The following is a 14,945-nucleotide window of genomic DNA, read 5'->3' as shown; positions in this document are numbered from 1 at the left end:
GGGAAACTTGCTGGGAACAGTGGGGTCAATTGGCGGGGGGAGCATGTCCCCAATTAAAGCCACTCAAGGAAGTGATTATAAAATACTGTGTTGTATATTTAAAAAAGATTGAAGTTCGGGTTCTCTAAGCTGCTTCCTCTTTCTAATTTTAATTTTTTTATGAAATACAATGAAAATGCAAGAATTTTCAAAAATATTTGTGGTAAACAACAGTAAATTTATTATTTTCTTCAGTCGTTCCTAATGTATCAGCTCTCTTTCTACTCAAATAAGGTCAACAAATAAATTTTGCAATGGAGAAGGCCAGAGATGGGCATAGAGTCTAGAGCAGGAAAGCCTTAAAATTAGTACATTTTATGAAGATTTCTATTGAACAATATTGTTCCATTCACTTTTTTTTATTAATGTCTATATGTTTTAAGATTAACTGGTTTCATTTGTGTTCAAAATTTAGTGTACTTGACATTACTGCTCAGAATAAAAGCAATAAATATCCCAAAATAATGAGTTTTTTTTATCTTTGTGCCACTCAATTCATCCAAAGGCTTTTCAGTAGTTATATATTACCATCCTGAAACTCTTTTCAACCCTAGTCCCAAATATGGTCGCGTTAATAATTACTATGACCATGGAACGAATTTTAGCATTAGTACATGTGATTGCAACCAACGAACAATTTGCAACCTATCACATACATAAAATGAAAAATACTTATTAAATAGAATTACGAAGGTTTTTCTCAAAAGGAGCTCATTCCATTGGAAATTGAAAGTTTCAGTTGCTTTTTAATAGCAGACAGTGATTGGAGAACAACGAGCCCCCCCCCCCCATACCTAAAATTTCTCATAATACATCCAATAAAAATTTTGAGACAGCCATTTTGTTCAGCATAGTTGAAGGTCCACTGGGTGCATATAAGGTTTTTGCGAAAAGGGTGGTCGTATAAACTTTGGAGTGGGCTCATTGGATTGGAAATCAGAACTTCTAGTGCCTTTTTTAAGAGTCAAAGTAATCAGAGAGCAACTAAATTTACCCCATCCCTCCAAAGCCTTTAATATACACAAAAAGAAGCAAGTTCATGGACCTTGTTTATTTAACAAAGCACAAAAATCAGAAATTTTTCGACAAAATTCCTGCATCTTTACTGAGTCGGTTTATGGAATCATCTGCCTCTCCCATTCTTCTAATGGCTCCGCATATAGCAAAGGTTTTAAATGTGCTCTGGGCTCTTCCGCTTTCGTCAACATCCACAAAGTTGATCTGAATTGAAGCATGATCCTTAGCATGTATGATCCTGTTGGAGGCAGAACATTTTCGAGGAATGTAGAGATCAACAAATTCTCCAGCGTCGTTTTGCATATTGTCTGCAATATAATTCTAACTATCAATTGTACTCAACAGTTCTAAATAGTATATTTTGAGAAAATTTTCAGGTTTTGGTTTAATGTCCGAGGATAAAGTATATTAAGGTGAAAAAATTTAATGAGCCCATATAAAATCTTCTAGTCATAATTTTTAAGAAACCATTAAATTACAGCCATTACAGTTCCGGCAACCAATTCACGTTTGGCTATAATTAATTTAGAACTACCATAGCTCATGACCAAAGAGAAATTTTCACCCAAAAATGAGCTGTCAACGTTATTTTATCTAATTAATAGTCTGTTATTCCTGTGCTCAGCATTTTTTTTGAAAAATAAACACGTGCATAGAAATCGTGGGCTATTTGGCTACCATAATATTTCGACAGAAGTCTTGCTCATTTCTTTTTTTTTCACTGACAATAAATCCTACTTGAGGGCCAAGAGCCTAGGCTATTTGAGGGCTATTATATTCCAGATAATGCAGGGATCAACAAATTCACCATTAATTTTATACATGTCTGCAATATAAATTTAAAAATCATAAACAGTTTCATTTTAATTTTTTTTACTGCAAATCAAGACATACACTAAAACTGGTGTGTTTTTTATATTAACGGTTCTGAAAGAATGCTACTTAAAACTTCTCGAAAAAAAATCAAGCATTTTCAATATTAAATAGCTAGTTTTAAAATAATAATATAAATATATCAGTATTATGGAGTAATATATCTATTTAGAACAAATGATTAGTTTAAATTATAATTAAATAGGGTCCTTGTCAACTATCCAGAACTGAACATATTAAAAAATTTTGATACGTAAGACCTGAGAGAACCCGGTCTCCATAATATTGTTAATAAAGTATTATATTTTCATCATATTTTGGTATATTTCATTAGGATAAATTAAACTTCACTTCTTGGATGTGTTCTGTATAATTAATAAGTAGCTTAAATGGGGGACCAACTTTCTTTAGCAGATACAACAGAAGGTATTTTCCAAAATATAGCAAAGGGTAATTTTTGTCAATGAGAGTACAAAAAAGAGTAGTTTTCAATATCTAGGGGGAGGAAAATCCAATGACAGGCAATTGCCCCCTACCTGTAATTGGAACCCCAGTTCTAAACCCTGGTTCTTCATCAAAAAGCTGTTACTTAGGATGCTATTTTTCCTTTCACCTTTTTTTTGTGTTTTGCAACTCTTTATTTTTTAAGTCACTTTTACAGATCCGCCTAACTGCTTGAAATTTAGATGTATGGGATTCAGTTTATACTATGGAATGTTATGAGCGAAGAAGAATTTATTAGTTCACGCCAACACATCATAGAAAAAAAACGAGAGAGAATATCATCTTAATTCCAAGTTTGTACAGCCAAACCTATTGTCAAATTTATCTTTTGTTCTTTGTGGTTAAACAACCCTCAAATATTACATCCAAATAAAGCAATATAAGAATAATTATAATTTCAACTAAAAACGGAATTTTTACTAAGATTAGAAAAATTACCCCTTTCTTATACAAATGTTCAGGGACAAGTCCACAAAAGCCAATAAAAATTTTAATTTTCGGGACAAATTACAAAGTTCCAAAGACAGATCAAATTGTTAATCTTCTCTTAATTTACAAACAAAAAACCTATAATAACTGCCATAAACATAAGTTAAAAAAAACTGTCCAAATAAACAATAAAGTTCAAGACAAAAATAACATTAATTGAGTACAAAATATAAAAAGTAGTATGGGGGGTCCAGATCCACCCCTCACCTTAAGGGAAATCAAAATATGGTTAAAATGTATTCAACTATGGAAAATAGGAAGCAAATTAATGTCATAAATATGCATAGTTGTAAATATATCTGAGAATAAAGGTAAGAACAAATCTAACAACATTTTTTTTAGTATCACAGAAAATTCAAAGGGTTGTCTGCCCTATCACCTGATTAAAAGTGTCTTTTTGAACCCGATTGTGATACACTGGAATGCACAAAGCACAGCCCATTTGAAAACCGTTTACATGATTGTGAAAACACAACACTGAAAATACACAGGAAAACCTTCACAAACACTTAAACTTATTTCTATTCAAGTCAAAATCCCCAACATTAAAGTACCTAAAGTGTTTAACTTCAGAAAATGGTTATCGCCTACAATTTCCATGCAACACCAAAATATTTTGTTTTTGTCATTTTTACAATTATCATTTCTATAATTAGAAGATTAAACGCAAAATGACATTTAATGGTTCAATTACAAAATAATAAAATTAAATGGTTCCTAGGTTGTGCACAATATTAAAATTTACTCCTTTCTGATTTTTTGTTTTGATAAAACAGAAATTTTTGATGCAATTAAATTTTCAGAATCTAAGAATAATTTCCACTTATTAGCCCAGTCTTGAGTCTAAGACCAAGACTTTACTTACAGAGTATTTAACATTACAGCCATTTTTGTCATTAAACCACCTTATTTATCTGATTTTTATTCTTTCTACTCAGCCTTAACTCTCAAGCATAAGAATGAAAGAAAGAGAAAAACAAAGGATAATTTCCTTAGTTCTAACAATTCAAAGTTGACATGCAAGGGACCTAAACTTATGTCTTTTCAAAGCTCACCAAAACAGTCATCTGTTATGTATTGGCACTGAAAGGCAGTGTTTATCCCCCCCCCTTCCTCCACAGCTGGTTGGTCTCCAATCACTTTCAACTTATAAAAACAGGACTAGAACTCTCAATTTCTGATGTAATGAGCACCCTTTGAAGTTTCTCTGATCATGAGATGGAGATAAGGAAGGGGCAGTCCCCTTCTTATATGGAATAAATTCTGCTCACTTTGGGATTTAATGTGTCTTTACTTTCCTAATAACAGCATAGACCAGAAATATTTCCAGAAATCAAGAGGGATTATAAATCTAAATTTCAAATTTTTGATGTTTTTTAAAGTTGTTTGTATCCCCTTCCCCCAGCAAAAACCCCCCCCCAAACAACAGTCCCGGATAAAGCCCTGGGTATCATATATCAATTTCTACCTCCACCCTCCCCTTGTCTCTCCTTTAGAACAAATGTTGTACTTATCTGAAGGCTCAATGAAAGTTGGGACGTTTTGGTATTAAAATGCACCCTTTGAGGCATCTCTCTTCCTCCCTAACAACAAACAATCATATAAGCCCATTGTAGAGGTTTAAAGCCCTTGTATGGAAATGATTGGAATTGTAGAACAACAGAACTTACCTAAGACAGTGAAATTTATTCAGACCTTAAAAATATTTTTAGGCTAGGGAGGGAGACCTTAAAAATTATTAGGGGAGGGAAATACCTCAAAGGGTGCATTTTAATGTCAAAACATCCCAGCATTCCCATCCCAACAAGAAATTAAATATAAAGGAAAAATGAGGAAACAAGAAATGTGAAGATGACCAAGGTCAGTGCCCTTTTGAGAGAGGAAGGAGTGGTGACAAGTATTCCAAACACATTCACAGGAGAAAATTAAGCCCCTGGATCCATTCCTGGAAGTTCTATTCACCTAACTCAACTACACTCCAAGATCAACAAAACCCTCTAAACTTGAATTTTCTAAAATGATGGTATTCTGGTACCTTTATTTTACGGTAAAACATAAAATCGCAAAGAAATGAAGAAAACAAGGACAATTAACAGCCAGTGAAAGTCCAATTTTAGTTTTGTGTTATTATTTTAAGGTTTGGTATTTTATATTTTTATCAGTTTTATTTTGCACTGAGGACGGTCAAGCAGAGGTCTTGACTGAAATACTTGCATAATTTTTCAATTTTTTTCACTGGCTGTTAATTGTTCTTGTTTTCTTCCTTTCTTTGCAATTTTATGTTTTATCATGATTAGCCAGTGTGGTCTCAGAAATTATTTATATTTTATTAGTATGTATCATTTAAAAAGACCCTGCAATAGAGCTTTATCTACCTTCAAAGGGGATAATAACAAGCAGAAATTCACATCCCACACAAGAATAGTCATTGGCAAAGCATCAAAACAAACAGGCTTCCTAAAAAAGACTTCCCCAAAGCTCCACAGACTAAAAAGCCCTAGTTTGGTTATTCATTGAGAATGGCAGGACTTTTGCCTCTCTTTTAATTAGGATAATGTACCTGCCCTTGAATCCATTCAAAGAAAGGGCACAGCATGTATAAGGAAGGGGACAGAAGGTGAATAGGTCTGGACTATCCTGCAAGATTAAGAAAACAAGCTACAATCACTGGTTTATAGAAGACAAAGGAGAGACATGATCCAGACTAAGATGTTTTTAACCAGTGATAGTCCTCCATCTTATCTTCAACTAGACACCAAGCAGAAAACAAGAGGGCATTCAATGAAGTGGTTTCAGATGAGAGCCCAGATCCATACAGCCAACCACTTCTCCTCCAATAGAATAATGTCCTACTGGAATTCAGACTGATGAAACAGTAACATCCCCTACAATCAATTCCTTCAAATCTGGAGCTGATTGTGACTGGCAGATGCAACCATGGAAGACAGATTGGGATGCAGCCTTGGCCTACAAGTCCCATATGAATTGTATGTTAAAGTACCAAGGACACCAAAATGAAAACACATTTAGCCCTCCTAATCTATTTTAGGTCTATTCATACCTGAAAATCCGGGTTTCCTACGAGTTTTTGTTTAGCTGCTATTAGCATTTTTAGTTTGAATAAATTCGCAAAACAGTGTTGTCAATAATAAAACAACGATAAACTTCGGAGCTGAATAATATTAGCGAAAACTATTGTTTTTCATTTGTGAAAATTCAAATTTACAAAATCTGTTGATTGTTATATATATAAATTAATGAAAATACATTTTGTGAAAAAATATGACCTCAAGTTCAGAAAGTGACTATTCTGATGTGTCAGAAAATATTTTGATGATGACCAAGCGCTAGATGGTATACAAGATACCATTTCAGGATACTTGTTCCAGCTAGACCGCGACGCCGCGCCGGCAGATCGACCAAACGCCACCGACGAGAGGCCTGGCGCCACCAAAGTGTCGCAATGCCGCCGGCACGCCGCCACCGACAGAGGCGGCGGCGTTCGGTCGATTTCAAATTAATTTTGCGGCAATTCTTTATTGCGTCAACCTCAAATTCGGAGCTTTTCCTTCTTGTGTGGTTTAGTATTTCGATTTTCCTGATTAGAAATCAAGCAGGGCTTGCACTATCCCCAAATTTTCGGGTATTTCCCCGAAAATCTATGCGTCACCCCAAAAAAAAATTTGGGTTTCCGAATCCCCGAAAACCACGCAATCACGGTGCCACCACTAGCGATTTATCACCAGTGATTTTCACTGCCAAATATTACTTGGCACACCATAATTATTCACTAGTCTCTTGTTCATTAATTTTCGTCTCTTTTGTTACTTTGCATAAAAAAGAGACAGATGCAATTGCAAATATTGCAATATACACAGTTCTTCATATGTTGACAAAAAACAGGATCGTCTTTATGAAATGGGTTCAAATCATTTCGAATGCAGTTTCCCAATCGCTATTTCTTACATCGTTTGTAGTCAAGAATTTTATTTTCAAGTTGAATCCCAAAAAAAAACCTTCTATTGTGACAAATTTAGCTATAGACTAAGCTATGTACAAGGTTTGGGAATTAAAGATTGGACTGGAACTTACCTAAAAAATATTATACAAAAATAAATTGTAAATCATCGCCTATAGGAGTCGGGGTAGGGTGATATAATTTTAAAATGATGGTACCTCGTTTTTTTATTGAAAGCGGGGATGCCCACAGGTTGATTATTTTTTTAATTTAAAATGTCCACAAATGAAAATTATATCAAAATCCCTGGGAAACCATTAAATTATTTTGATGGACCCAAGGCCCTCCAGTAGGACTTGTTCATTGTCTTGGGTATTTTGCGACTTCTCATGGGCTACTGGCCTAATTTGGCTTCTGTGTGTGCTCCCTTTTAATTGTATTGTTTGGATCTTATTGAATGCCACGGCAAATCTATGACTCAGTTTTCCAATAATTTTAGGTATATCTGAGTAATTTTGACATTTTTGTTGTTGTCTTTGTACCCCCTTACTCATACCCTCAATTTTTTTCAAGGAACACTAAGCTTTTTAACGTTATTTTGCGTGTTTGTTTGAACCATATAGTGACCTAGTTAATTATTAAGTAACTTATTTTTCTAATGAAAGCTGAGACAGTATCCTATCAATGTGGTATCCAGAGGAGGGGGGAGGGAAGTATTACATTTAAATGATAATATCTCGAAATTTTTTTTATTAAAAGCAGGGATCCCCCCAATTTTTTTTCTAATTTAAAGCAGAGACGGTATTTTATCAAAGTGGTATCCAGAGAGGGGGGGAGTAGTGAGCTATAATATTTAAATCATAATACCTCGATTTTTTTTAAAGAAGGGGTGCCAATAAGTTAAATATTTTTGTTATTTAAAGCACAGACGGTATCCTATCAAGATTGTATCCAGAGGGAGGGGGCATAGGGAGCTATTATATTTAAGTGATAGTACCTTGATAGTACCTGTTTTTAATAAAATATATCTTTTTAAGAATCCAAAAGAGCAAAAAAAAAAACAATCAATACCAAAGTCACCCATTTCAACTGTTTTAATTGTGATAGGCAAAGGACATTATAAAAAAATTAAGCTTCTAAGTTAAAAGCTATATTAAAAGTTTTATGATTAGCCTAATTTAATATTAAGATGGCCTGGCCTAAAAAATTAGACACACGTATAGTCAGAACTCTATTGTAAATCCATATATAGCTAAATTTATCAAGACTCCCCTCCCTCCCTCCATAATGGTGAAAAATATACCCTGTATTATAAATCAACACCATATTTTTGGTACATAGCCTAGACTGCAGTTTTCAACAAAATTTAGCGTTTCAGCCAAAATAATGAGCATTTTTCATGCTCTTTTATAATTAAATAATCACTTTACAGGGACTATTATTTTTGAGCCCTGAAGGGGCTAGAAGGCTCAGAACAGCCCATAGAAACCTAGTAACCCTATGCTCAAAAATTTGCTTCTTTAAATAACCGGCTAAGGAGAAAAATAGGTCATATGTAGCTGACTAATGATTGAAGCTGACTTAGGCTATATATTTCCATATTAGGGGGGAGTAAAGCATAGGCTCGTGGTATCAACTTCAAAGTCTAATAACCATAATGATTTATTCATTATGTAGTAACTAAGTAAGAGTCTTTTATTCAGGCTCATCACTAAACAAAATATAACCCAGTTGTGCTGATGATTTGTATCTGGTAATTATGTCAGTGATTCCAATCCTCAAAATGTAAATGGGGCAAAAATAACCAGTTAGCCATGATAAAATAAAAAGTAGCAAAATAGAAATAATAAGGTATTTTTAAAAGTCTAACTGAGGCAACTGCTCCCCCCTCACAAAATTGGCACCCCAAAATTATGTGGCCTAATGCTGAATTAGAATAAACAGTGTACAATGGCAAGTACAAACAATGCAACAATATATTGTATATGAGTCATAATACAATAATATATATTACATAATAACATGACAGATAATGATCTAATAGTATTGCTTTATTTAATCAACATTTGTCATTCAGAGAAGTTATGACTCTTTAATTTTGTTCTTAATATAATTCCTGTTTTGTTCCACAAAATTTTTTTGGGTACTTTTCTAATATATGGGCAACATGCAAGAATGCAGCTTGAGAAAAGCCAAGAACATATAACATAACCCAGTAATTTCCTATCTTATGCTCTATAAACAAGGGGTTTCTCACTCCAGGAACTATATTCAAGCTTTAGTTTTTTGGGGTTTAGGAGGAAAAAGGTACCTAGGTTAGTTTAGGTTATGTATGGCAGACCTTATGTCACTTGTTCACCTGCAAATCCAGGCAGCTTGTTGGGTCAACCAATTTTGAATGAATTTTGTGTTAGTGTAACTGTCTGAGCTTATAAACTGGGTTGCCTGTCTAAGACTTTAGGCAGGTAGACCCTATACCACTTGTTTGCACACAAGGCCAGGCAACTTTTCAGTCAACCAATTTTCAATTAATTCTGTTTTAGTGTAACTGTCTTGGCTTATAGAATGGGTTTTCTGACTCAGGACTGCAAGTCCAGGTGACTTAGTGGTCATGTTAATCCTAAAACGTGGTCAAAATGCCTTAGACTCTAAGCAGACAGGCCTACTTGGAAAGTCTACTTAAATTACAATAGAGATGACTAAGATTTTTGGGCTGACTCACAACAGACAATGTCTATGGAACTTGCTGATGAAGAAGCATTCTAAGCCTAATTTTCCTGGCCACATAAATTCTCAGGTAGGTTGACTAAGTTTTTGGATTGATATGTGACCACCAAGTTGCCTGAACTGCAATTGGAACTATGAAAAGCCATCTGTATGACTGTGTCGTTTTCTCTATGTATCAGTGATGTAGTTTTAGTTATTTTTTGTGACATTTTAGTTGATTATCCAGGAAATGAGAATAAAAAAATTTTTTCAGTATAACCTTATTCTTTTTTATTTATATCCATGTGACATTTAAAAAATCATAGAGAAGACTTTATATCATTATATATGTTTAATGTAAGCACAATAGGCTAACGACTCCTGTTATTATTTTATAGTGTCTAGAATATAAAAGTGAATGACAATATTTGTTGCTTAGAGTATAAAGAACCAATGACTTTAATAGGCCTAGTCAAACAGTGCTCACCCAAGTAATTTGTATTTCTAATATAAAAAAAGCATAAAAAGTATACGCTACTATTATATAGTAACTATAAGGTAGATTTATATCAAAATATTCAAGCAAATCACACAGCCTACTAGGTGTCTTACCTTAGCCTACATAAGGTAGGCTATCAGTGGAAGTCATTAGGTCTGCAAAACTACCAATAGGGTAGCCTATGTATTGATGCTTTCTTTTAGAATCCTTAATGTTTACCTTTACACTGCTTCATGGTTAAAAGATCCTGGAATGCCAAAAATCCTAGTAACATCAAGACTAGAGAAGCATTCCTTAAAAGTATTTTTCAAAGAAAAGAGCTCTGCTCAACTAGGTTCCGATTTCTGTTTTACCGGAACATATAAGAAAACAACACTTTCTAAGGCTATATGCTGATTTATTTATTTTTTGGTCATTTTCTGCTGTTTAACAGCACACGTTCTTTATTTTTGAAATTGGCCACGAACTTGCGTATTGGAATACATTATGTAAACAGGAGATCTTTCTCCTTAAAAAATGAATTATCGGTTTTTCACACTAATTTAAGACGTATATGGCTGTATAAGTTTGCACTTGACCAATTTAATGAATTAGTTTTCATTTTAGGTGTCCTTGGTACTTTAAGTGCTTGAGGGCATCAAACAAAGCACTGGTCTCCCATCTAAAAAAAATCCCCTGCTTAGCAAACATCAACATGGTTTTCAATAAAGATGTTCAATTGATATCAGCTTAATTGAGTCATGATTTTGTGACTAGTCTCTTAGATATTTGTCTACTAGAAGATGTATTATTGCTTGACCAAGCCAAAGCCTTTGTTAAAGTTCAACACCACCTACTTATTTTGAAATTAAAGACATATGAAGTGCACCAAGATATTGTAGCTTGGATAGAAGCCTTTCTAACTGGCGGGACTCAGAGGGTGTTGGTGTACAACTACAGTGCAGTCTTTCTGAAATGCACCCAGTCATGAGTGGAGTTCCTCAGAGGACCATTCTGGATCCTATATTATTCAGCATGTACATGAATGACTGTACAACCTAATTGAATAACCCTTTGATGCTATATGTGGATGATTGCAAAGCTTCTAGAATAAACCAGTCAAATGTGCATAGCAAAAGTCTTCTTAACATTAATTTTCGAACCTATTCCAGCACCCTGAACTCACAAAATCTCTTAAAATTGATTCATTTTACACACACTTTCATCAAAGATGCTTAAATCATCAGCATAACCTAAGTCTGGGAAAGTCTTACTTTCCCATTTGGTTCCATATTCTCCCATTGCCATTGCATCTCATTACCACACTATTCTTCTCTTAAAACTTGGTCTACAGCATTTCTAAGTCTAAAAAGTATCATCATATTAAGTAATTTACTACCCTCAGAAACCAGGCAAAAGCTATTGGAGTACAGAGAATCAATTTGGGAAGTAAAAATTTCCTAGACATAGATTATGCTGATGATTTCAGCCTATTAGATGAAAATGTTGGCAAAATAAGTGAATTTTCATTGTGCAAGAATAGGTTTGAAAATTAATCTTAAGAAGACTAAGTTGCTAAGATTAAGAGTAAGTGAAGTTGAAGAAGTGATGTTGGCTAATGAGATGATTGATCAATTGGATAGCTTCACTTACCTAGGCAGTATCATAGGTTGCGTGCTAGTGCTGCCTAAGTAAAGAAGAATGTGGGCACAATGTATTATTTTTTTTCTTCTTTCTCCATACCTGGGCACTTTATATTGAAGGAGTTGTCAGAAACTTCAAAAAGGGCTCATTTGATTAGAAATTGGAGTGGCTAGTGTCCTTTTTAATAGTCAAAAGTTATTGGAGGGCAACTAGCCACCCCCCCCCATGCCCCCCATTCCTCCCAACACATCCAATCAAAATTTTGAGACAGCCATTTTGTTGAGCATAGTTGATTTCCAGATAGAAAATATGTTTTTGAGGAGGAGACTCCCCCACAACCCTTGGAGTTGTGGGGGAGTTATGCCCTGAGGGCATATAAGAACAATGTTGGCACAATGTATCATTTATTATTTTTTTTTCCTTTAGAGCAGGGCACTTTGTATCAAAGAAGTTGTCATAGAAACTTCAAAAAGGGCTCATTCAATTTGAAATTGGAGTGGCTTGGGCCCTTTTTAATAGTTGAAAGTTATTGGAAGGCAACTAACACCCCTTCCATGCCCACCATTTCCCAAAACACATCCACTCAAAATTTTGAGATAGCCATTTTGTTCAGCATAGTTGATTTCCAAATGGAAATTATGTTTATGAGGAGGACACTCCCCCACAGCCTTCAGGGCAAGAGTTTTAAGTTATGCCCTGGGGACACATAAGATTTTTATAGAAAGCACTGTCCTAGAAACTTCAAAAAAGACTCATTGGATTGGAAATTCAAAGGGCTAGTGCCCTTTTTAATAGTTAAAAGTTATTAGAGGGCAACTAGTCCCCCCCATGCCCCTCATTCCTCCCAACACATCCAATCAAAATTTTGAGATAGCCATTTTGTTCAGCATAGTTGATATCCACATAGAAATTATTTTTTTTGAGGAGGACACTCCCCAACAGCCTTCATGGCAAGGGTTGTAAGTTATGCCCTGGGGGCATATAAGGTTTTTATAGAAGGCATTGCAGTAGAAACTTCAAAAAAGGCTCATTCAATTTGAAATTCAATTCAAAGGGCTAGTGCCCTTTTTAATAGTTCAAAGTGATTAGACGGCAAGTAACCCCCTTATCACGCCCATCTTTTCCCCTAACACATTCAATCAAAATTTTGAGATAACCATTTTATTCAACGTAGTTTTAAGTTCTATAAATTAAGTCTTCGAGGATGACAAGCCCTCACAGCCCTCAGGACAAGGGTTGTAAGTTATGCCCTGGGGGCCTATAAAGTTTTTTATAGAATGCGCTTTTGTAGAAACTTCAAAAAGGGCTCATTTGATTAGAAATTGAAATGGCTAGTGCCCTTTTTAATAGTCAAAAGTAATTGGAAGGCAACTAGCACCCCTTCCACACCCACCATTTCCCCAGGCACATCCAATCAAAATTGAGATAGCAATTTTGTTCCATGCAGTTAAAGTTCAGGAAATTATACCTTTGAGCAGGACACTCCCCCCACAGTCTTCAGGACAAGGGTTATGCCCTGGGGGCATTTAAGTTTTTATTGAAATCTTTGTTGTAGAAACTTGAAAAGGGACTCATTCGATTTGAAATTCAAAGGTCTAGTGCCTTTATTAATAGTCAAAAGTGATTTGAGGGCAACTAGCCCCCCTCTCACCCACCTTTTCCCCAAACACATCCAATCAAAATTTTTAGATAGCCATTTTGTTCAGTGTTGTGGATTTCCAGATAGAAATTATGTTTTTGAGGAGGACACTCCCCCACAGCCCATAGGGCAAGGGTTGTAAGTTATGCCCTGGGGGCATGTAAGATTTTTATAGAATGCATCATAGTAGAAACTCCAAAAGGGACTCGTTTGATTGGAAATTGAAATGGCTAGTGCCCTTTATATTAGTCTAAAGTAATTGGAAAGCAACTAACACCCCTTCCACGCCCACCATTTCCCCAAACACATCCAATCAAAATTTTTAGATAGCCATTTTGTTCCACGAAGTTTAAAGTTCAGGAAGTTATACCTTTGAGTAGGAAACTCCCCCCACAGTCTTACGGGGTAAGGGTTATAAGTTAATCCCTGGGGAATATAAGGTTATTATTGAAAGCTTTGTCACAGGAACTTGAAAAAGGGCTCATTTGATTAGAATTTCAAAGGGCTAGTGCCCTTTATAATAGTTGAAAGTGATTTGAGGGCAACTAATCCCCCTCTCATGCCCACCTTTTCCCCAAACACATCCAATCAAAATTTTTAGATAGCCATTTTATTCAACATAGTTGAAAGTTTTCGAAATTAGGTCTTTAAGGATGACAATTCATCCCCCCACAACCCTCAGGGAAAGGGTTATGTTGTAAAACATATAAAAAGGGCTCATTCAATTGAAAATTGAAAGGGATAGTGCCCTTTTAATAGTAGAAAGTGATTGAAGGGCAACTAACCGCCCTCTCATGCCCACCATTTCCCCAAACACATCCAATCAAATTTTGTGATATCCATTTTGTCTGTAGTCAAATGTTCTGGAAATTAGGTCTTTTATTATGATAACCCCATCAGAGCCCTCAGTTTTGGAAATTAGGTCTTTAAGGATGACAACCCATCCCCCCACCAACCCTCAGGGCAAGGGTTGCAAGTTATGCCCTGGGAGCATGTAAGATTTTCATAGAAAGTGATGTTGTAAAACATAAAATTGTTTTTTTTGTTGTTGTTGTTTAGACCAGGACCCTTTGTATCAAAGGAGTTGTCCTAGGAACTTTGAAAAGGGCTCATTTGATTGAAAATAGAAACGGCTGATGTCCTTTTTAATAGTCATAAGTGATTGGAGGGAAACTAATCCCCCTCCCACGCCCACCCTCCCATTTGACTTTATGTTTAAAAACTTAATGCTGTCATAAGATTAGATCAAAATCCACTGTGTAAATGCTAATTACCAATAAGGCATCACAGCAGTATCCCAAGAATGACTGAGAGTATTATGTTCAAACTTTTGGGGCTGCTTCTGCTCTTAAAATTTAACAAAATCAAAATAGCATAAGTGTATCTAATCTATCAAAGAAAGTAAACAGATTTTTTTGCAAAAAAAAATTTTTGTTTGCAAAAAAAAAAGCAGTTCAGGTCAACTAGAGGAGGTATTAAACTAAATTAAACACCACTATTTGTGTCCAGATTTTTAAGAGGGTGTATGTTGTTAAAAATTGTTGAAAATTCTTCTCCAGCATACAAATAGCAGGCCGAACTATAAATTCTTAAAAAAA

At 35.0% G+C, this 14,945-nt stretch overlaps 1 protein-coding gene across 1 annotated transcript; it reads right to left on the bottom strand.

The window, feature by feature from the left end:
• Positions 1-1,075: 1,075 nt before the first annotated feature.
• On the bottom strand, positions 1,076-14,943 carry RpS21 (ribosomal protein S21). The gene is made up of 2 exons (XM_089088038.1): positions 14,841-14,943; positions 1,076-1,364 (listed from the first exon to the last, which is right to left on the bottom strand). Exon 2 carries the CDS (start codon positions 1,357-1,359, stop codon positions 1,111-1,113), a length of 249 nt encoding a protein of 82 aa, XP_088944164.1. The 5' UTR covers positions 1,360-1,364; positions 14,841-14,943; the 3' UTR covers positions 1,076-1,110.
• Positions 14,944-14,945: the final 2 nt, after the last annotated feature.

Source organism: Artemia sp. Qi Xiang Cuo, chromosome 4 (assembly GCF_049724085.1).
Source record: "Artemia sp. Qi Xiang Cuo chromosome 4, ASM4972408v1, whole genome shotgun sequence".
Classification (NCBI taxonomy): domain Eukaryota; kingdom Metazoa; phylum Arthropoda; class Branchiopoda; order Anostraca; family Artemiidae; genus Artemia; species Artemia sp. Qi Xiang Cuo.
This window is presented reverse-complemented; position numbering and strand designations above follow the sequence as displayed.